The following is a 19,974-nucleotide window of genomic DNA, read 5'->3' as shown; positions in this document are numbered from 1 at the left end:
ACCGCGGGGCCCTGGGGCCGTGGATCATGGCTAAGGCGATGGTGATTATTTATTCGCTTCGCTGGAGGGGAGTCTTCAAAAGAAACAGCGTGAAGAGGAGGGAAAAAATTATCTCTCTCGTCTGTGGATATTAAGATGGATTTTTATTTCTTAAAGGACCCTCCCCGCCGAGAGCGCATAAGCGTAAACTTAATATATGCTCTGCAGCCCAACTCCAGAAATCGCAATAAAAGTTAAAACCTCCCCTACTGGTTTTTTTTAATTATGATATGGGAAAGAGGAGCAGGATTTATAGAGCTGAACTCTCGGCGTGTAAGTGTTTAAGACTTGCGGGAGAAGGAGGAAGAGGCAAGAGCTCGCCAAGGAGAGCCTTGGTCTCTGAGATCTCTCGCCGGCTGCAGGGGTCTCCGGCTTAGGCGGCGGATCATCTGTGGCCTTCCTGGGACCTCGGCTCCCGGGCACCCTACAGCCCGGCCCACCGCCCTGCCTCGGCTGGCTCGGAGATGCGGCCCTTCTTGAGAACAGGTGAAGGGCAGCGGGACTGGGGAGAGGGGGCCGCGGGTGGGGGCGTCGGGACACTGGGCTTTGTGTGCGTCCCGTGCAGGGGAGGAGGTGTGCAGCCCCGGGCAGGGCCGCGGCCCGAGGGTGGTCAGCGGGCGCCTTGGCTCGGAAGGGTGTCCGGGCCGGGCCCCGAGAACACGGACAAGGTGGATTGTGTGAGGACTTTGGCCGCAGATGGAGCGGAGCGGGCTCCCAGGCGGAGAGGCCAGCGGCAAGGCGGGCAACCGGATGTTGAGTCTGTAGGAAGGACCTTGAGGTCTGCTTGGTGTTTGGGCTGCCGGGGGGCGGCGGCCCAGAGTGTGGAGCGCGCAGCGCGCGGGGCGCGGCGGCCGGCGTGGGCGAGGCAGCAGGCCAGCACACCTCTGCAGCCGCAGGGCCGGGCCCAGGACGCCTGAACTGAGGCCGACCAATGGTCAGAGCGTGAAAAATAAATGCAGTTCAGGGTCTTTCTTTCTTTTCTACATCAGAGGTCCTTTCTTTTTTGTCTCTTTCGGAGATACCTGGATTTGGTCCAGAACAGGTTGCCCGCGGGAGGGCCCCGCGAGCGGCGGCGCGCGAGGGAGGGAGAGAGGGAGGGAGGGCGAGGAAGAGGGAGGGAGGGAAGGAGGGCGGGCAGCGGCGGCTGCGGTGGCCGGGGCTTCCCTCCCCCGGCGGAGGCGGCTGCCCTGCATCTGTGGCCGTGGGGAGCCGAGGAGCAGGTAACGAAGGCGCTTCCCGAGGCGGGATTGGACCAAGCCAGAGGGACCGAGTCTTCCGGGTCTCTGCCGGACGCCCTGGAGGGGAGAGAAGGTAGGGAGATCGGCGCCCGCCCGGCCTGGCAGAGAGGCCTGGGGAATGTTGAACCTGTATTTGATTTCAGACTCACACTCATGTTGTGAGTCTGTCTGCCTCCGGAGATGCGGTTTGCCTGTCTGTATGTCTGTCCGTCTGAGACGTCCTAAACCCTAGTCTGTCCAGCCAAAGGCTGAAAAAAATCGGGAAAAATTCGTCGGAATGTGCACTTTCATTCATTGGATTCTCGGCGACTCAGTGGGGCTGGTGGCTGGGCCCCCAAGTTGGAGGGCGCTTTCCTCCTGCTTTTTGGACGCCAGAACCTCTGGTTCCCTCCGCCATGGGCTGAGTTTCCGGCTCCAGGTTCGCGGGTTACCCTGAGGTTTGAGGCCAGACAGCTCCTAGTCTGGCAGGGAGGGCGGGGGAAGAGACTAGCGGCTCTGGCTCCTTAATTGTACTTCGGACCCGTATTGTCTCTCCTTTCGCCACCTCCGCTTCCTCAGTCTGGGATCCAAAGTCACTGCAAATTTCCTTGCGACACATACATCACCCAAAGATCAGGTAACCAGGCGCCCAGGACCACGGGGGGCTCCGGGCGGAGAGCACCCCTAGCTCTGGGGCCGCTCCCCCTCCAGCCACTCCCCAGGCTGGGAAACCAGATCGGGTTGGGGGAGCGGAAATAGCCCCGTTTGCTGCGGGGCGCAGTGCAGGGGGCCGGAGGGAATGCAGGCCGTGGCGTTGAGAGGGCCACGTTCACAGGCCCTGGGGGTTTCACTCCTGCTGGGCTTAGCGGCTGGACTCCTGGTGTGTAAGGATCCCGGATACCCACCTGGGGTGGGGGCAAGACGCTGGTCTCCTCGCGGCGGGCCAGGAGAATTCAGTTTCTGCTTCCAGCGCAGGCCTGAGCTAGGAGGAGTTGTGTGTGTGGGTGTGTTTTTCCCAACAAAGAGGGATCAGGAGAGAAAAGGGGGGAAAGGAGTGGGGAACCGAGGAGGGGCGGGGAGGAGGAGAGGGCAGCGGAGAGGTGAACTGAGCCCATTTCAGGGGGAGAAGGAAAACGAAAGCAAATGGAGCACGCAGGGCCTCCTCCGCGCAGGCGGGTGCTGACGAGCCGGGAGCGGGCGCCCTGCCTGCGGCTGCGGGAATGACCCGCTGGGGGACCGGGAGAAAGCCTGTTTTAAATATAATCCGAACTTGACGGTGTAGATTGAACCGGAGGGAATTTAAATCACTAAAAGGGAGGTGCAGGGCCAGGGGAGGGGATCAGTCTAACCTGTCTTTCTGTCTGTCTGTCCTGCCCACGGTGGTGCTAGCTTGATTGTGATCCCAGCTGTCCAGGTCTGAGGTGATGTAGTCAGGGTGCTCCTCCCCCTGAGGGGGCTCTCCTCTGCCCAGTGCCGTCTTTCGGGGTCAGAAGAGAGCTCTAAGAACCACAGTGAATGCACAGCTGCTAGCTAAAGCTGGAGTCCTCCCATCTCCCAACAGGGACTCCCAGTGGCCTCCAGTCCCTCGGGCTCCCCATCGGTGATAAGGAAAATTGAGGGGACTGGTGGGGGTGAGAGGGAGTCTGGGAACCTGGCAGGCGTAACTGAACCTGGGAAAACAAACCCCTCCTTCTTGGTGCTCCCACATCCTTGGTGCCCTCCAGGTCTGGATTTGGGGAGAGCCCTAGGGTCTGCTTCAGAGCTCTGACCTGCCACCCCACCTCCAAATGCAGAGGATGGGGGTACCGTCCACATGTAGTTGTGGAACCCAAGGGACGGCCTGGTGGCCTGATGAACTCAGGGATTCTCAGCCTCTTCCAGCCCCCCTCCCCCAGGCTGCCTCTCTTAGCAAGGCCCAGGCAAAATGGGGTGTTGGTGGGGAGGGGGTTGTGGGTGAGGCCTGCTTCCAGATCCACAGCTGTGTCTGTGCCTGAGTGGGGAGGGTCTGAATTCATGCTCTGAAAGGAAGGCAACAATCTCCCCTCAGTTTCACAGGGAATTTGATGGCAGCAGAGAGCGTGGGCCTGGTGATCTTGGTTGCCCCACTGCTGCTGCCTCTGCTGGGTGGGCAGGCTGCTCAAGAGTTGAAAAGAAGGTGATGGCCAAGCTGGGTAGGAGAGAAAGGGGCATCTGTTTACAGCCACTGTGTCTGGGGGGCTTTCCCAAATAGTCGAAGGCCATAGGAGAGGGGCTTTGGGGGGCAGCTTCCTTCTAGGAAGACTGAGGTAGGTGTAGATGGGCCCTGTCCCCTGGCGAAGACGAAAAGGAGGAGCCGGCGGGCTTGAAACCTTCTCCTTCATCCTGTCTTCTTTGCTCCTTGATTGAGAGCGTGGCTCAGCTCCCAGCTGCCTGGGTAGCTGCCTGGGCCGAGATAGGGTTCTATATCCTGGAGGCCTGGTGTCCCCACCCCAGCAGGTCGCCCGGGAGGGGCAGGAGAGGAGGCCTCTTCCTCCTTTGTGTCCGGACAGAAGTGGCCGCCGCGCCCAGAGCCAGTCCCGCGGCAAAGGCCCGGCCAGCCAGCGGGTTGCACAATGCCACGGCTGCTCGGTCAGCCCGCGCCCTGCCCCGTCCTGCCTGCCTGTCGCCGCCCTTCCTCCGACTCTCTCTGCATGCCTTCCTTTCCTTGCTCTTCCCTCTCTTTCATCCTGCCTCCCCTCTTTTCTGTCTTTCTTCCCTCTTTCTTTTATTCTAACCCGTTTTCTTCTTTCTTTCCCTCCTTCCTTCCTCCCTTTCTCTCTGGGGACCTGGCGCCGTGCTTCAGTCTTGCTGTCTCAGGCTGTCTCGGGCTCAGTCTCTCTCAGGCTCTGTCCCCTGATGTCCTCTTGGTCACAGTCTGGCCCCGGGCCCTCTGAACGCTCCGCGGCTCTGCTCAGCATTGCCAGCAGCCACCCAAGAACCAGGCAGGGTTCCCCGCCGCCAGGGCTGGGGGGGAGGTGCAGATGGCGCTGGGGATTTGGAGGAAGCCTAGGCAGGGGGACTGTAACCTGCAGTCTTTTCCTTGAACTAGTGAGGGAGAATTTTTGATTGACAGCTAACCCAGCTCCATCAAGGCCAAAGAGATATTCTGTTTCTTGCTGTAATTTGACTTTTCCAAAACCAGTCCAGTCGGGGGGCGAGGGGCGGTGAGGAGAAGATAATCAGAGCTGAGGGTGAAGAGGCTGAGGCCCCGGGTTGCCTCTCCCCAGCCGGGTACTTCTCACGTCCCCCCCATGCGTCGAAATCCCAGCCCCGCTAGACCGAAAAGGAGAGAACCCGAGAAGGGGAGGAGCAGGGACTGGGGTGGGGGCCTGGCAGGCTGGGGTCAGTGCTGCGGGCTGCAGACAGACCCTTCCCCCTCAACTTTCCTCACCCCCCTTCTCCCAAACACACACACTAGTCTCTGGAATACCTCTCTCTAGCCCTTCTCCTCCTTAGAGGAGACAGGTTGACAGAGATGCAGGAAAAAAGCAGCCTCCGCCTCCGCCCCCCCCCACCCCTGGTGTTTGGTCCCCTCCTGAGGACAGGCATGGGAAAGAAGAGCAGGCATCTCCAGTCTGAGAAACCTTGTCCTTCCCTGCTGCCTCAGAGCCTGTGTCTTAGCCTCAGCTCCTGCCTGTTTCCCTTGGCGCAAACTGGACTATTCCCTGCTGACCCTGAAATTGCACCCCTCCTTCAAATTCACTCTGCCCTGACTAGAACGCCTGTGTCTCTGGGGATATCACCTGCTCTTCTCCCCCACCCCCACCAACTTCCCTGCCCCTCTCTTGCACCCACACTGAGAATTTCCTGCTTGCCTTTGCCCACCTTTGCTAAACCACCATGGGACAGTCTGATGAAAAGCAGAGGGCTGGGCAATGAATGAACCCCAAATTCAAAGAGGAGGGTAACAACCAACTTACTGAGGGGGGAGGAATCCAAGTTGTGTGATCTTCCCTGCCATCACACTGCCCCCTCCAGAATTCCTGTGTCTGACTCCAAAGAAATTGCTTTCTCCCATTCCTTCATAGCTTTTTTTCGTTCCAAAAACAGCCTACAATTTTATTTAATGAAAGACACATTTATGAACAATCAAATGATCCTCATAAAAATTTTATTGAAGGACGTAAAAACAAGCTACTTGCCCACGACCGAGGTCGCTCTCTCGCCTTGCCCGCTCTCACCCTGGCTCTCTGTAGACAGAGCCCCGGTAGTGACTTCTTTTTTGGGGGGAGGGTAGGATGTCTCAGAGATGGAGTTGAGGGCAAAAGAGGGCGAACAGGAAGACGGGATGGGGACACCCCACTGAAGTTGTGTAGATCTCTCCTCCACTTCTTCAGGCTGGCAAAGAAAGATAAAGATACAGACAATAAATTTAAAGACGTTTGCATATCTGTGCCAAAGCAAAGAGAGGACTTCTGGTGACAGAGGTGTACAAGGTCCCGAGGTCCTACCCCTCCCAGCCTTGGGCCACCTTCCCCAAGCTTCCCCTGCCCCAGATTTGGGGGGCTGAGTTGGCCAGTGGCAGAAGGACGCTCCCCTTTCCCTCCTTCCCTCCCTCCACCCCAGCTTCCCCAGTCCCCTCCCACTCTCCCTCCCTCGCTGCTGCTGCTCCAGAAAGAAATACATACATACACACTATTTAAAAACGCATTTTTAAAAGCCACGTTCCGAACTGACAATCGCTGATCTCGGCTCGCGCAGAGACTGCGGGAGCGTCGGGACCGACAGAGACGGATTACGTCAAGAAATAGTTCCTCCACCTACCTCGGCCGGCCTCTCTGCCCCTGCGAGGCTCCAGCGCCCAGCTCAGCCCCGAGGGTCCGGGAACCCTGGCTTCGGGGACTGGCATTGGCACCCCATTAAGAAATCCTCCCGGGGGTGGGGGCGGAGGCCATCTGCTTATGGGTGGACACGGGCAGGGGCTTCTGTGCTGAGATGCGAGTTGTCCTTAGGGGGCGGCGGGTCCTTGGGTCCAGAGTTGCGGACCCCCAGGAAAACGCAGGTCGCGGGGATCAGCAGAGAGAAGGGGGTGGGAGAAGGGAAAAAAAAAAGCCAGGAAAAAAAGCCCCTGCGCATTGATCCGCGCCGTATTTTTGGGTAAATACGATCACGTGGGGGCCGGGGAGCCAATGAGCTGCGGGGAAAAGGCTGGAAAAATAATTACCTGCCTTGATTGTTCTGTGAGCAGATAAAAAGTACATATACAGTTCATACAATAATCTTATGTATGTAAAACCCTGTTACGATGTCGGCGACGGGGCCCATCAGTAACTATTACGTGGACTCGCTCATCTCTCACGACAATGAAGACCTCCTAGCGTCCAGGTTTCCGGCCACAGGGGCTCACCCCGCCGCCGCCAGACCCAGCGGTTTGGTGCCGGACTGTAGCGATTTTCCGTCCTGTAGCTTCGCGCCCAAGCCGGCAGTGTTCAGCACGTCGTGGGCGCCCGTGCCCTCGCAGTCGTCCGTGGTCTACCACCCGTACGGCCCCCAGCCCCACCTCGGCGCCGACACGCGCTACATGCGGACTTGGCTCGAGCCGCTGTCCGGCGCCGTCTCCTTCCCCAGCTTCCCGGCCGGGGGCCGTCACTACGCCCTCAAGCCGGACGCCTACCCCGGGCGCCGCGCCGACTGCGGCCCGGGCGACGGCCGCAGCTACCCGGACTACATGTACGGCTCGCCCGGGGAGCTGCGCGACCGCGCCCCGCAGACCCTGCCCTCGCCCGAGGCTGACGCCCTCGCCGGCAGCAAGCACAAAGAGGAGAAGGCCGACCTGGACCCCAGTAAGTTGGGAGCAATTTTCCTTTACAACCCGCGCGGGAGGGGAGGGGAGGCCAGGCGGGGGGAGCGGATTACAGCCCCTCGGAGCGGCGCAGGGAGCGCGGGAGAGGGGTGAGGGCGAGGACTCAATAAAAGCGAATTACCTTGGGGAGCTTTCAGGGGCAGGAAGGTCTGAGAAGGGGGCCCAGGGAGCCAGGTTGGGAGAAGGCTGAGGGGGGCTCCTCTCCCAGGAGCTGGCTTTGATGAGACCCCCGCCCCCACACCCCCAGCCCAGGCTTTTTGGCTCAGTCACTACTTTCGGAGAAATGCAGACAGGGCCAGGGTATAGGATGGGGGCGAGGTTCATTTTATGGTTTGGGATGAGATGGGGGAGAGATGAGGAGGACACTGGGGATAGAGAGGAAATAACCCCAAGGAGAAAAGCCACCCCTACCTCCCAGGCAGTGTGGGGGTCCTCACCCCACTAGAGATTCATAAAACAGAAGGTCCATGGGCTTCTCCCCCAGGAACCCTGGATGAGAGGTCTGAGGGCTTTCTCAGCCTGGGAACTTGGAGGGATCAGGACTTCCAGAGTTGAGGGAGAGAAGAGGGGTCCCAGTTTCCTTAAACTTGAGAGCCCTCTTCTGAGGCTCTGCAGGAGAGAGGGGTGGGAATGGGGGTCAGGGATAAGGAGTGGGGAGAAGCATCTCCCCAGATTAGAGAATTGCACACACACACACACACACACACACACACACACACACACACACTCCAATCAGGGAAAGGGGAGCCTTCTGAGTATTGCAGAGAAAGGCAAGGGTAGGTTTTTTTTTTTTTTTTTTGGAGGGGGGACAGGTGAGAGCTGCAGGGCCAGAAAGAAGATAGAAGGGGAAACAGCAGGAGGAGGGGGTGCAGCCCCTGGGTGTGAGGAAATGTCTGGGGGAGACCCAGGAGGGGGCTGCAGGAAATCCTTTCCTGCAGCCCCGTCAGGGGCCAGGGCCTAATTATACCCCTCTGAAGGCTTCCCTCCTTGCCCTCAGCTACTCCCATAAACCTGAAATTGGAGGCTTGGCTCCTGCAGAGCGTGTCCTGGGGCTGGCAGGAGGAGGGGGCACTGGAAGCCAAAGAGGGAAGCTAAGATATAGGGGGGCCTGTCCCCAAGGCCAGCAGTTCCCTGGGGAGAGGAGAAAGGCTTTTCCCATCCCAGCATCACCCTGAGAATTCGCCTCAGCAGGGTTGAATTCCAAGAGCGGAGATGGGGCGCTGGAGAGGGTAATGAGGGGCTTGGGGACTCTCAGGGTCAGGAAATAGAACTGCTGAAATTTCAGGACTTGGTCGTGGGCTGGGAGGATGGGAGGGGGCAGAGGAGGAGGGAAGTGGGGAGGAGAGAGACCTCGCTATAAAAATAAAAAACAAGAGAGAGAAGCGTTTATGGGCCTATGAAACGGTTGGGAATTTGGACTTTTTATGAGGATATTCTCGAGTTACTACTCTTGAAGCTGAGGAGGACCAGACTGTAGAGGCTTTGATAGCTTCGATTTCCTATAGTTTTAGGTGCTGGAAACTGAGGAGGGGAAAGATAGGGAGGGGGGAGACCGCAAAAGCAGTAAGGGGGGTGGAATTCCTAAAGCAAAACGTGTCCAAATTCAGGTTCAATTATTGGGTTTGGGGAGCCTGGCTGAGCCTGAGGATGGGGTGGCAGGGGTCCTGGGCTGGAAAGGGGCTCCACTGACCCCTGCCTGTGTTTGGCCCTCCAGGCAACCCCGTGGCCAACTGGATTCACGCCCGTTCCACGAGGAAGAAGCGCTGCCCGTACACCAAGTACCAGACGCTGGAACTGGAGAAGGAGTTTCTCTTCAATATGTATTTAACCAGGGACCGTCGGTACGAGGTGGCCCGGGTTCTCAACCTCACCGAGCGGCAGGTCAAAATCTGGTTTCAGAATCGGAGGATGAAGATGAAAAAGATGAATAAAGAGAAAACCGACAAGGAGCAATCCTAAACCCTGCCCCAGCCTGCTGCCTCGCACAGCCAAGGGAAAAACAAAACAAAACAAAAAACCCACAAAATACCCCAGCCCAGGCGGGAGACAGCACTGAAAGAAAAAAGGAAAGAGCAAGATAGAGAAAAGCCAGTCGGCTTATAAAGGAAAAAAAAAAAGGGAAGGGGAAAAGGAAAACTCTTGCAATTTGGGAGGGTTCAGTGTTGAGAAATTGGTGTTTTAGAGTTAGTTCTACCCAGCGAGGAGGAGGAGGAGGCGGGGAGAGAAACCGCGTTCTCTTCTCCCAGCGCAACTGAAATAAATGACACACACAAATGTGATTTTTTTTTTCTCCTTTCTTCAGAGAAGCCAGTACTTGAATCGCTATATTTCTATTTTTTTTCATGTATTGTATTTGGTCCGGGCCATCACTCCCCAGGCCTGGGGTGCTCTGTGTGCAGATTTTGTACAAACACACACACGCGCACACATACAACATACACAAGTATGCTTCCCAGCCCAGGAGCGAAAAGGCGAGGGCCAGGGACCATGCCGCAGGCTGGGTCCAGCGGCGCAGGCCGGCGCCTCTGGCGTGTACATAGCAGTGTCTCCTCTCATCCTCAGAGTCGGTCCTGTAACGTGCTTCTGTTTGTTATGGTAGAACAGCTCTGTGTTAATATATCGAAGTCACTTAAAAAACCAGAAACCCAACTGCATCCAGTTCTCATTATTTCTCCTCCTTGTCGCTCCCAGGCTTCTGACGTGGAGGAGGCAAGTGCTTAGATCCTTTAGGGGAGGTGGGAGCCAGGCAGGGGTCTCCCCCTACTTCGGAAGGGCAAGTGCCCGCCACTCCTCCCCAGGCAGGGTGTGATGGGGCTAAGAGGCTCCCGGGGTGTGTGGAGGCTGCTGAGGCCCGGGTGCCGCCTGTGCCTTCCCTGGCTGGCTGCCTGTGAGTCTCCTGGTAGCTCGATGGAGTCCCTGGGGGTGGGGGTATGGCATGAATGGTTTTCCTTGGCTGTAATTAATTGTAATAATTTATGAGTACATGAGATCGGAGGGAAGAGATAGGTAAAGATGAAGGTTGCGTGCTGGGTGCAGGCCGGGGCTGGATTCTTGCCTGGCTGCATCGGTGCTTTGAGGGGTGTCGGTGGGGGGGCAGGCTGCTAAGGAGGGTGTGCGGTGAAGGGTGAAGAGGAAGGCCCTGCAGGCCTCAGGGAACTGGACAGGCACTGGACATTGAGAGTGAAAGAAGATGCAGAGAGAGAGCAGGGAGAGAGAGTAGAGAGGGAAGAAAGAAAAGGGAGGAAAGAAGGGAGAGAGAAGAAAGATGGCAAAACCAATGCAATCAAGATTAGATTTAGTTTCTATTTCTCAGTGTATTCTCAGTTTCTCTCTCCATCTCCTAGTTCTCTCTTTTCTATTCAACCTATCTCTCTGGTGCTTAATTTGAATGTTGATCTGGGGGTGAAGTTTGAATGTTGATCTGGGGGTGACAGTGGTTATGCTGAGCAACCGCAGCATTTCAAGAGATCCCTAGGCTAGGACCAAAGGAAGCTGGGCAGGGATTAGCCAGAAGTGGGGTGTTCTCTGGTGGCTGTGGGACCCCAGGGGCGAAGATTTGGGGATATGTGTGTGTAACAACAGCCCAGTGGGGATGGTTGACTGCCTAGCACCCCGAGAGCCTTCCCCAGAACCAGCAGTTTTCATCTGTTAATCAGAAGCAGACTCAAGCTGCTGGGTATGCTTCAGCCCAGCGCCCCCTTTCTCGGAAATCCCCCAATCTGGAAACTATTAAACTCAGACTGCTTGAAATATAGCCCTTTAATATCTCAGGCTGCCCATTTTGGCGAGAGTGCAGGGTGTTGCTCTGAATACTTGGGGAATACCACCGTAAAAGAAAATAATTGGGGACCCCGATTCCTAAGCAGCTCCCCCCATGGCCATCACCTTACAGGATTGGTGAGACACTTGTAGGGACCAGCCCCTTCCCATCATTTGAATCTCCTACCCGCTCCTCCTATTAAATAGTCCAGTTTCAGGGGCTGGAGGAAGGTGGGAAGAGGTGAACGTTTTGTTTTTGATAATATTTTGAGGGAGACAATCTAAAGTCGCGGTTTGGTTTTCCCAGTCGCTGAAGCACCCCTCCTCTTTCCCGCTTAAGAAGAGATCTCCCAATTCCAGAAGCGATTGTTTTCTTGGTCCTTTTGAAAGGTGCTTTGCCTGTATTTTTCTGGCTACCTTGCTCCTCCTCTGGGACCCTGGCCTCAGTTGCGCCCCGCGCGGAGGACAAGGCACCCACCCATCTCCCTCGGTCCTGACCGCGGGGACTCAAGCTTCTCTCCCGGCCCGAGCTCGGCGGTGTTTCCGGGCCTCCACCCCGCCCCTGCTCCAAGGCCCTGTCGCCTCCCCTCGTCCGTCCGTCAGCGCGGCCTGCTTCCTGCGGCCCGCCCGAGCCGGTCTGGCTCCCGGCAGGAAGGAGGGCCCTGACCAGAGCGTGGGATCCAGAGCAGGCCCACGCGGTCCAGCCCGCGGTTAAGTACCAGCTCAGCCTCCAGCCTGCAGGTCAGGATTGGATTCGATTTTTATTTATTGTCATTTGTGAACTCAAACCACAACAACACGACACACATCTGGGGAAAGAAACGAAAGCTGGGGACGAAAGAGGGGCTTGCAAACGCCCCCCTGCCCTAATCCTCCCCTCCCACCTCTCCTCTGCTCCTTTGTCAGAATCACAAAACCCTAAAGGTTGTTCCACTTGGGAAGGCAGAGGGTAGGTACATTTCCGAGGCCCCGAAATGCCACTTTTATGGCGCTGTTTGTCTCCCTGCGCTGGATTCTGAATGGGGCCGAACAAAACAGCAGCGCGGAGCTGGCTAGACGTCTGGGCTTAATTGTTTTATGGTTTAAATAAGGTGGACACTCTTTCCTTTGAAATCGGATTATAGGAATGTTTTGTCTATGGCCCACGGAGAACAGGACCTCACTGGATGGGAGGGAGAGGTGGAGAGAGCGCGCGTGAGAGAGGGCTGGGCCACAAACCAGGGGGCAAAGAGCAGGGAGAAGTCAGAGTCCCACCCCAAAGTCCTGAAGGCGGCGGCGGAATAGGCGGTACGGAGCAGGCGGCAGGGTAAGAGGAGCGAGGAGTTTAGAGTGCGCGCCACGGGAAGGCGGTCGCGGGAGCTTCGGTGCGTGTGTCTGCATGCGCGGTGTTCCGAGGCCAGAAATGCGCCTGGTTGCGGGGAAAATCGCGGCAGTTCCTTTTGCACAGTGTCTCAATGCGGGAAGGGAGGGTGACAAAAAGAGAAAATAGTATAAAACCTTGGACAAGGTTTATTTCGAGGATTTAGAACACAAAAGAACAGCGCTCCTGAGGAGGGGGGAATCCCTTCCGGGGACCCCTCTCGTGCGCATTCATTTGGAAACTCCTTCCTCCCACCCCCCATCTTTGGGTCAAGCCTGGGGACCTGCTTGCTCTTAGCTGCTGGCTTTTTCCCGGCCGAACTGCATTGGAGCAAGTGGACGCGAGGTGGCGCTGTTGCTCAATGTTAGAGGCGGCGGCTGTGCCCCCAGCCGGCCTGGCCGCACTGACATTTGAGGCCCGGCCCCGAGGAGCAGCAACTAAAAGGCCGGGTGCCCCGGCCCAACCCGGCCCCTCTGGCTCTGAGCAAATCAATCCTCTCACCTGCGAGGTGTAAATAAATCGCGAGTGGCGGCCGGAGATGGGCCCTCGCTCTGCCAGCAGACTCGAGAGGCTCAGAAGGGCGGGCGTTGAAAATAATCGCTTTGCGGAGGAGATAAGCACGAAGCAGGCAGCGCGTAATTAACACGAAAAGGCAGAATGACCCGGACAAACGAACATAAATCCACGATACCTAGGAGGGCGGTGCAGGCCTCGGGGCGAGGGACGGAGACGCCCCAGCAAGGATGGCTGCTTGCGGTTCCTTTATTTCCAGGTTCGAGGAGCGAAATCAACCAAATATATGTAAAAAAAACAATCAAATGAACTGAAGAGAGAAAAGGCGAGGGACCTTTGAAAGGGGAAATCAAGTCCAGCCGGGGCTTTGGGGACTGGTGGGCTCTCAAAGCAGGCGATGCATGCAGCACACTCTGGACAGTTGCATTCCAAGACACAAAGGCCTGGAAGGATAGCTCTATGGCAGGATTTTCGCTGGCCCATAAAATGTTGAGATATCCCCCCACCCCCTAAAAGATAAGGCGCAGGCCCCAAAGCGGATATGGCCTGCCCAGCCTCTGCTTTCCAGGAGGGAAAAGGAAAGTATTTATGACAGTCCCCAGTGACCTAGAAGCTGGGAGTCCAGAGTCTGTCAGTTTAGTACCCACAGAGCAGGCTCAGAGAAGGCAGAGGCTAAACCAAGGCTGCAGCGTGCTCTGGTAGTGGAGGAAATCTTGGTCATGTCCCCCACTGCCCTGGACCCTGCAGCGCTGGCATGGCCCTCTGAACCTCCCTTCCTGTGGCTCCAGGGTCAGAGATATTGGTGTGGTGTCACAGAGTTGGAGCAGTCCCCACCTCACTCAGATGGGGGTGGATTCTTCCAAATTCAGGGTATCCTGATCTCTTGCTGGGGCCCCAGTGGTTCTCCTTTGGGAATGTGGCTGAGAGTGACTATTTCCCCAGCAATTATTTAGATTCAAAAGGGGGAGACTCATTTTCTCTGCATCGTCCTCCCCTGCGCTTTCATTTCTTCCTTCATCCCTAGAGCTGGGCTCCGGATGGATAGTGAAGAAAAAGATCTGATTTTCTAACTGCCTCTTTCCTCATCCAACCCTGAAACTCCAGAATGTGGAAAGAAATTAGGTAGCCTTTTTTTTTTTTTTAAATGATGCAAAGAGCGAAAGATGCATGTGTGTTTATCAGGTCTTATTTTCACATATGTCTGGGTGTGCACGAGTGTGCACAGTCTCTGTGAAGTGTCAGGGGTGCTTTCTGATAATTTGAGTGTGTGTGCATTTGATGTTGTTCGTGGTGGAAGAGAGCATATACAACATGTGTGGATCCTGAGCATGGCCCCGCATTGCCCTCACATACTGTGGAGGGGGAGAACCAGAAAAATCATTCTTCTTCATTCACCTGCACAGAGCACACGTGTCCACAGCTCTCTTTCTCCCTTTTCTCTCTGTCTGTGTTCAGTCCATGTAACTGTACATGTTTATGGCCAGAGAAGGGTGCTGATGGGATAAGGGTCTTTTATCCATTAGCATTAACTTGAATTTACCCAGTCTTGGGGATGGGGGAAACCCCCCAGAGAAGTGTGGGTAAATATTTAAAGAGTGTCTGTTGACAGTTCCCATCCACATCCTGGCCTGGGCAGCCTGCCTGGGGAAGTTGGGGAGGGGGGATGCGGTGAAGCCAGGAGGCCAAACTGGCATTTCCTATGGGGTTAGGGTATGTGGGGACAAGTAAGAGGCCTGCTTTAGAGGCCTCCAACCCAGATACAGGGGGTCTTCTAAGAAGCAACCTCCTGGATCAGCCCAGCCAGAAGCCAGAGAACCACAGCTGCCCTCTCCCTCTGTTCCCACCAGCCGCTTTGCTCTCAGAGCCTCCAGCAAGCTCGTGGCCATTGCCCGGGCTTCCTGCCTGAGGCATGAGCTGGTGTCTGAAGGGGCAGTGCAGCCCTGACTGGGTATGTGGAGTACCCTTGCCTCTGGCCCTCTCCACTACCCACAGCCAGCTGACAAGGGATCTTAAGAATCTAGGGGGGACAGGGCAACTGGATAGGGGCAAGAGGGTTCTGATGGCTGACGTGTCTGGGGATAAGATGCACTTTTCCTCCTAAAGTCCCCAGACTTAAGGACCCCCTGGGGAACCCACCTTTGGTTGTTAGGGGACCGCTCTCTCTGGTTGGCATTCAGCCCCCTCGGGGGTCTTATACCTGTTGAGGTAACCTGAGTTGACCTGCTGTCTCAGGTACCTCTCTCTCTGAGAGGAAGGAAAAGAGAAGGGAGGAGAGGCACCTTCAAATCTGAATGCGCACCTTGGAAAAGCTGGCCCCAGCCATTAGCTGGGACTGGCTCACCACCACCCCCCACATACCACACCCCCATCCCTCCCCCTTCCTCCCCTCCCCTTCTTCCAGGTCCCCCCAGCCCTGAACCCCTCTACCCCCCGCCCGCCATCCCTCCCTTCCTTCTCTCTCTCTCTCTCTCTCTCCCTCTCTCTCTCCCTCTCTCTCTCTCCCTCTCGCCTGTCTTCATGTCGTGGATTGATGAACGCGAATCGCGTGTAAGCGCCGCCACCGCCGGGAGTCTGAGGAATTCGCCTGGGCTGTTAAAGGAAAGAGCTAAGTGCGAGAGCGCGAGCTCTACCTACCGACAGTGAAGAGAGCCGCCGCCGCCGCCGCCGCCCGCTTGCCCGCCGCCGCCCGCGCCCAGCCCGGGAGCTGCGCCGCCCCGCCGGCCGCCGGCACCCAGGCGCCCCCCACCTGCCCAGCCCGGCCCGCCGCCCCGGGGAGCCGGCCGGCCTGGGGATCGCTCCCGGGGGGAGGGCAGTTTCGGGGGTCCCGGGCGGGGGAGTCGGGAGCCAGAGGGGAGGGGGCGGCGGGTTTTCATGTGCCCAGCATGAGCTCCTACTTCGTCAACCCCCTGTTCTCCAAGTACAAAGGCGGCGAGTCCCTGGAGCCGGCCTATTACGACTGCCGCTTCCCGCAGAGCGTGGGCCGGAGCCATGCGCTGGTGTACGGGCCCGGCGGCTCGGCGCCCGGCTTCCAGCACGCCTCGCACCACGTCCAAGACTTCTTCCACCACGGCACCTCGGGCATCTCCAACTCGGGCTACCAGCAGAACCCGTGCTCGCTGAGCTGCCACGGAGACGCCTCCAAATTCTATGGCTACGAGGCGCTCCCCAGACAGTCCCTTTATGGGGCTCAGCAAGAGGCGAGCGTGGTGCAATATCCCGACTGTAAATCCTCCGCCAACACTAACAGTAGCGAAGGACAAGGCCACTTAAATCAAAACTCGTCTCCCAGCCTCATGTTTCCATGGATGAGACCCCACGGTGAGAAGCCTTTTCTCTTTCCCCCTTAGTCTCCCGCGCTCCGGGGTCTTCCCCCCTCCCTCGCCTCCTTTTTGTCTGCCCTCGCTCTCCCTCCTGGCTTGGGGCTCTCTCGGGCCCCACCCCCGGGCCTGAGTGGGTTTCTGGAGGTTGGGAGGTTCAGCTGGGGGTGGGGCACCGGGTTTGTCTGGGAGATTTGGGGGATTGGGGTAAAAGTGGGGGAAAAGGTGGTATCTGGGTGCAAAGGGTTAAAAAAACGTTTTCTCCACCTCTGTCAGTCAGTCTGTCTCTCTCTCTCCCCTCCTCTTTCTCTGTCTGTCTCTTTCTCTCACCGTCTCTAGTCAAAGTTGGGGAGGTGGCTGGGAAGGAGCGGGGGACCCAGTGGTTATCAGCCTTTGGAACAAGCCAGTGTCTCCATAAGGCAGAGAGCCCCAGTCCAGGACAGTGGCCAGGCTGTCTTGGGATGAAGACCCCTGCTTCCCTCCCCTGGCTGGGTCAGGGGGTGGCAGGACCCCAAGGACAGGTGATCTGCCTCTCTGGGGTACCCACCACCTCCTCTCAGAGAACTAGCCTTAGGGCCACTACCCCAACTTTGCTCTACTTCCCTCAGTTGGAGAGAAGAGAGGGAGTCAGAGAGAAGGGGAAAAAAAAAAAAAGAGTCCTGAAAAGGAGGGAGGCCATGTAGGTTAGAGGGCTCTGACGTCCAGAAGACCCTGGGGGAAGCCAAGCTGCCCCCCATCAAAGGCTTGTGGGGTCTTCCTGAGACCCTCAGGGCAGCTCAGGTCATGAGCCCCTCCAAGGGTGGCCCCTCATCGCCCAATTTCGAAGTAAAAGGGGAAGCTAGAAAGCGACAAGTTCCAGCAAGGATGGCCCGTGATTTATTTGCTGATCTCTAGTTAGCAATCAGGCCAAGCAGTGATACATTCCAGGAGATCAATTATTTTTCCTCCTTGCAAGGCATAAGGCAGAGAGATCTGAAGAGGGGCAGTGAGCAGAGCCTCACTTCTTCACCCCCAGCCCTTTTGCCTTCCTTTTGGAAAGAGACTCTGTCCCCAGCCCTTCTCACCCAATGCCCCTCTGCACTTGTAAACAAAGCTGCAGGGCCAGTTTCCTGGAACTGCAGGCCTGGGGGGACTCTGCAGTGCTCCCTTGGCCTCTTCCAGCCCCGGCTTTCCAGACAGATCCTAGTCCCTGCCCCCACCCCTACCCTACCTCCCAAGGTGAAGCTAAACCAAAACAAACCCCCCAAACTTTCCTGCCCTTGCCTGCTCTGCCTTTTAGGCAGGAGGGAGGGGAACTGGGGAAACCAGAGGGGGGGATTTCAGGGGAGGAAGAGTGACAGGGGAAAGCCAAGCCCCTACCCAAACATAACCAGACTGGGCTTCTGTTCTGTCCAGCTCCGGGGCGGCGCAGCGGAAGGCAAACTTACAGCCGGTATCAGACCTTGGAACTAGAAAAGGAGTTTCTCTTTAATCCTTATTTGACACGAAAGCGTCGGATTGAAGTCTCTCATGCCCTGGGACTGACTGAGAGACAAGTGAAGATCTGGTTCCAGAACCGAAGGATGAAGTGGAAAAAGGAGAACAACAAGGATAAACTGCCCGGAGCCCGAGATGAGGAGAAGGTGGAGGAAGAAGGAAACGAGGAAGAGGAGAAAGAAGAGGAGGAAAAGGAAGAAAACAAGGACTGAGCAAAAAAAGAGAGACATCCCCCCCCTCCTTTAGCAACTCCCTTGAAGTTTCATTTTATGGTAGCAGATAAATTGAGAAGTTTACGACTGTCATTTGCTTTTATAGAGAATAGAATGACACTCACAACTCTAACTACCTGTCAGATACTTGCAGCTCTGGTTTTATTACGTTTGGACTTCCCCCCACCTTTATTTGTTTGGGGGCTGGAGGGGGGATACTGAGACACAGCGAAAAGTTCCGAGTTTCTGTCTCAGTCGTTGCCCCAACACACACACTTCTCCCTACCCCCACCCTTCCTAGTCTTGCCTGGATTTTAAGGTCTGAGACCTGGCCCCCTTTCCCCTTCTCCCGGCCCCTTCTTGCCACACTGCCACCTCCCTGCTTCTCTGGTATTTATTTTAGAGGGGAGCCCCCTCAAAATATGGAAGAAGACTCGTGGCTTTGTTTTCATGCTAGGATTAATGTCTTAGATTGACTTTTTTCCCCAAAGGACAGAAAAAGTGAAGGAAGGAAGGAAAAGAAAGGGAGGATATTCAAAGACATTTTAAAAATGATAGCAAGGAATATCCCCTCTCCCTCCCTGGGAGTCCCCACTTAGACCCCCTTGACTTTCTCTAGGAACCTGATGGAAACCTGAAGGAGACGAGGTCTCCCCTTCCCTCCTCCCTTTTCACGGGGTAGAAAGGCGCCTGCCTGCAGTTGCCGCTCAGATCCTACCTAGCCATCCCTTGGTCACTCGGGCCCATGCCTTCCTCCCCTTCAGCTGTCTAATTCCTGTTGTTGGGCCCAGCTTCCTCTGAGCTGCACTGGTATAAGCGCTCAGAAATCGCCATAATCATGAAAATAATAATAATACTGATAATAATCATAGTAAATCTTTAACATACTACCTAAAGGGAACCTGCAATAATCTTGAAAAAATAAAAAAGAGAAATTAAAAAAATCCTAATACAGGAGAAAAAAAGAGAAAAAATTTAAAAAAAAAAAAAAGAAAGAAACCTCCAACGTATTTTATCACTACCTATAGGAAGAAATCCTGCTTTGAGAGTATTTGTAATGCGGTTTTGTTGTCGTTTGTTGCTGCTTATTTCACTAAGAAAAACCCAACAACTGAGACTGCCTAGCCCGCCGGTCCTGTGCGCTTTTATTGTGCTTCTAACCCCAGTAGAGTAGAACTAAATTGCACTGAATGTATAGTTAACTGTCTTGAATCCTCTGTTTATGCAATGTGCTCGAAAGAAAAACAACGTTAAAAATATATCTATAATAATAATTTTTGGTCATTCGTCTTTATGTCCAGCTATGAATGTAGATTTTGTGTCCCGGCAGCAGCTCTGTTTCTGGTCGAAGTACTTTGTATTGTATACGTGAGTCATAATAAAAAAATGGAGAAAAAATATTTGAAGCTGTAATGACTGACTCGATTTTTCCCCATCGTACCCCATTTTCTACCCCTCCCCTCCTTACCCTTTTTCAATATTCTAGTAAAGGTTTCCTCCACTGATCTGACTTGGGGTTGGGGAGCACTCACATGGAGAGGAGTGGAGGAGCTGAGAGGGCTGGCTGGGCTGGGAGGGCAGGTGAAAGTGGGGAGGTGAACAGGAGGAGGAGGAAGCAGAGCAGAATGCCCTTGGGAGAACATTGGCTCCAAACAAAGTGGGTTGGTAGATGCCAGGGTCCCAATGGGAAGAAAGCATCTTCTCCTCCACTCATCCATCTTCTTCCTCCTGGCCCTGGGCTGAGCCCAGATCAAAAATCTGCCCCCACTCCCATGCCCCTCCAGCAACTAGGCCTTTTTCAACCAGGGGCTGGGGCTAAGGATGAGGAAATGTGATTCCTTCTGATCTCTCATGGTCAACCCTTAGTACTCAGCACCCAGCACTAGAAAGCAAACAGGGTGGGAAGGATGTGAGGCTTGAGGCAGTCTGGAGGACTTGGTTGGAAGAAGCCTGAGAGTGGGGGATAAGGGAGCTTAAGCCTAGGGGAGAGGAGAGAAGGGAAAGGTGGAGGGACTGGCAAGGCAAGCAGCCTGAGTCCACTGTCTGAAATTCAAATTCAGCCAGCACAGAGCCATCACTGTCACCCAGCCGCTTGCACTTACTCCAGCCTCTGTTCTGGCTGTTTCAAGCCCTCTCAGCTTCACCTTGGCAATTGGGCAGCCTGCCCTGCCCTTATAATTCAGGTCATTGGCTTGGGTGGGGGTGGGCCCACTGAGTGATCAGTCCCACACTCCAACCACAGCCGGGTAAGGACAGTCTT

General features: G+C 55.9%; 2 protein-coding genes and 2 long non-coding RNA genes across 4 annotated transcripts; 2 read left to right on the top strand and 2 right to left on the bottom strand.

The window, feature by feature from the left end:
• Window positions 1-5,368: 5,368 nt before the first annotated feature.
• On the bottom strand, window positions 5,369-6,347 carry LOC109559020 (uncharacterized). The gene is made up of 2 exons (XR_002180700.2): window positions 6,039-6,347; window positions 5,369-5,612 (listed from the first exon to the last, which is right to left on the bottom strand). It is a non-coding gene; the product is annotated as an uncharacterized lncRNA (long non-coding RNA).
• A 34-nt stretch (window positions 6,348-6,381) lies between these two features.
• Window positions 6,382-9,726, top strand: HOXC9 (homeobox C9). Its single transcript, XM_019960403.2, has 2 exons — window positions 6,382-7,057; window positions 8,792-9,726. Exons 1-2 carry the CDS (start codon window positions 6,520-6,522, stop codon window positions 9,034-9,036), a joined length of 783 nt encoding a protein of 260 aa, XP_019815962.1. The 5' UTR covers window positions 6,382-6,519; the 3' UTR covers window positions 9,037-9,726.
• A 1,122-nt stretch (window positions 9,727-10,848) lies between these two features.
• Window positions 10,849-15,046, bottom strand: LOC139183074 (uncharacterized). The gene is made up of 3 exons (XR_011566545.1): window positions 14,846-15,046; window positions 12,888-12,956; window positions 10,849-12,286 (listed from the first exon to the last, which is right to left on the bottom strand). It is a non-coding gene; the product is annotated as an uncharacterized lncRNA (long non-coding RNA).
• A 483-nt stretch (window positions 15,047-15,529) lies between these two features.
• Window positions 15,530-19,114, top strand: HOXC8 (homeobox C8). Its single transcript, XM_019960410.2, has 2 exons — window positions 15,530-16,027; window positions 17,422-19,114. The coding sequence occupies exons 1-2, from the start codon at window positions 15,592-15,594 to the stop codon at window positions 17,712-17,714; spliced, it is 729 nt and encodes a 242-aa protein (XP_019815969.1). The 5' UTR covers window positions 15,530-15,591; the 3' UTR covers window positions 17,715-19,114.
• Window positions 19,115-19,974: the final 860 nt, after the last annotated feature.

The sequence above is a fragment of the Bos indicus genome, chromosome 5 (assembly GCF_029378745.1).
Source record: "Bos indicus isolate NIAB-ARS_2022 breed Sahiwal x Tharparkar chromosome 5, NIAB-ARS_B.indTharparkar_mat_pri_1.0, whole genome shotgun sequence".
Classification (NCBI taxonomy): domain Eukaryota; kingdom Metazoa; phylum Chordata; class Mammalia; order Artiodactyla; family Bovidae; genus Bos; species Bos indicus.
Note: the sequence above shows the minus strand (reverse complement) of the source record. Positions and strands in the feature narration are given on the sequence as shown.

What these genes read in the sequence shown, in the direction of transcription:
- HOXC9 (XM_019960403.2), top strand. Translation starts at nt 6,520, where the DNA reads ATGTCGGCGACGGGGCCCATCAGTAACTATTACGTGGACTCGCTCATC. An exon ending in GAAGGCCGACCTGGACCCCA is followed by an intron (nt 7,058 to 8,791) that starts GTAAGTTGGGAG and finishes TTGGCCCTCCAG; the next exon opens with GCAACCCCGTGGCCAACTGG.
- HOXC8 (XM_019960410.2), top strand. Translation starts at nt 15,592, where the DNA reads ATGAGCTCCTACTTCGTCAACCCCCTGTTCTCCAAGTACAAAGGCGGC. An exon ending in TCCATGGATGAGACCCCACG is followed by an intron (nt 16,028 to 17,421) that starts GTGAGAAGCCTT and finishes TGTTCTGTCCAG; the next exon opens with CTCCGGGGCGGCGCAGCGGA.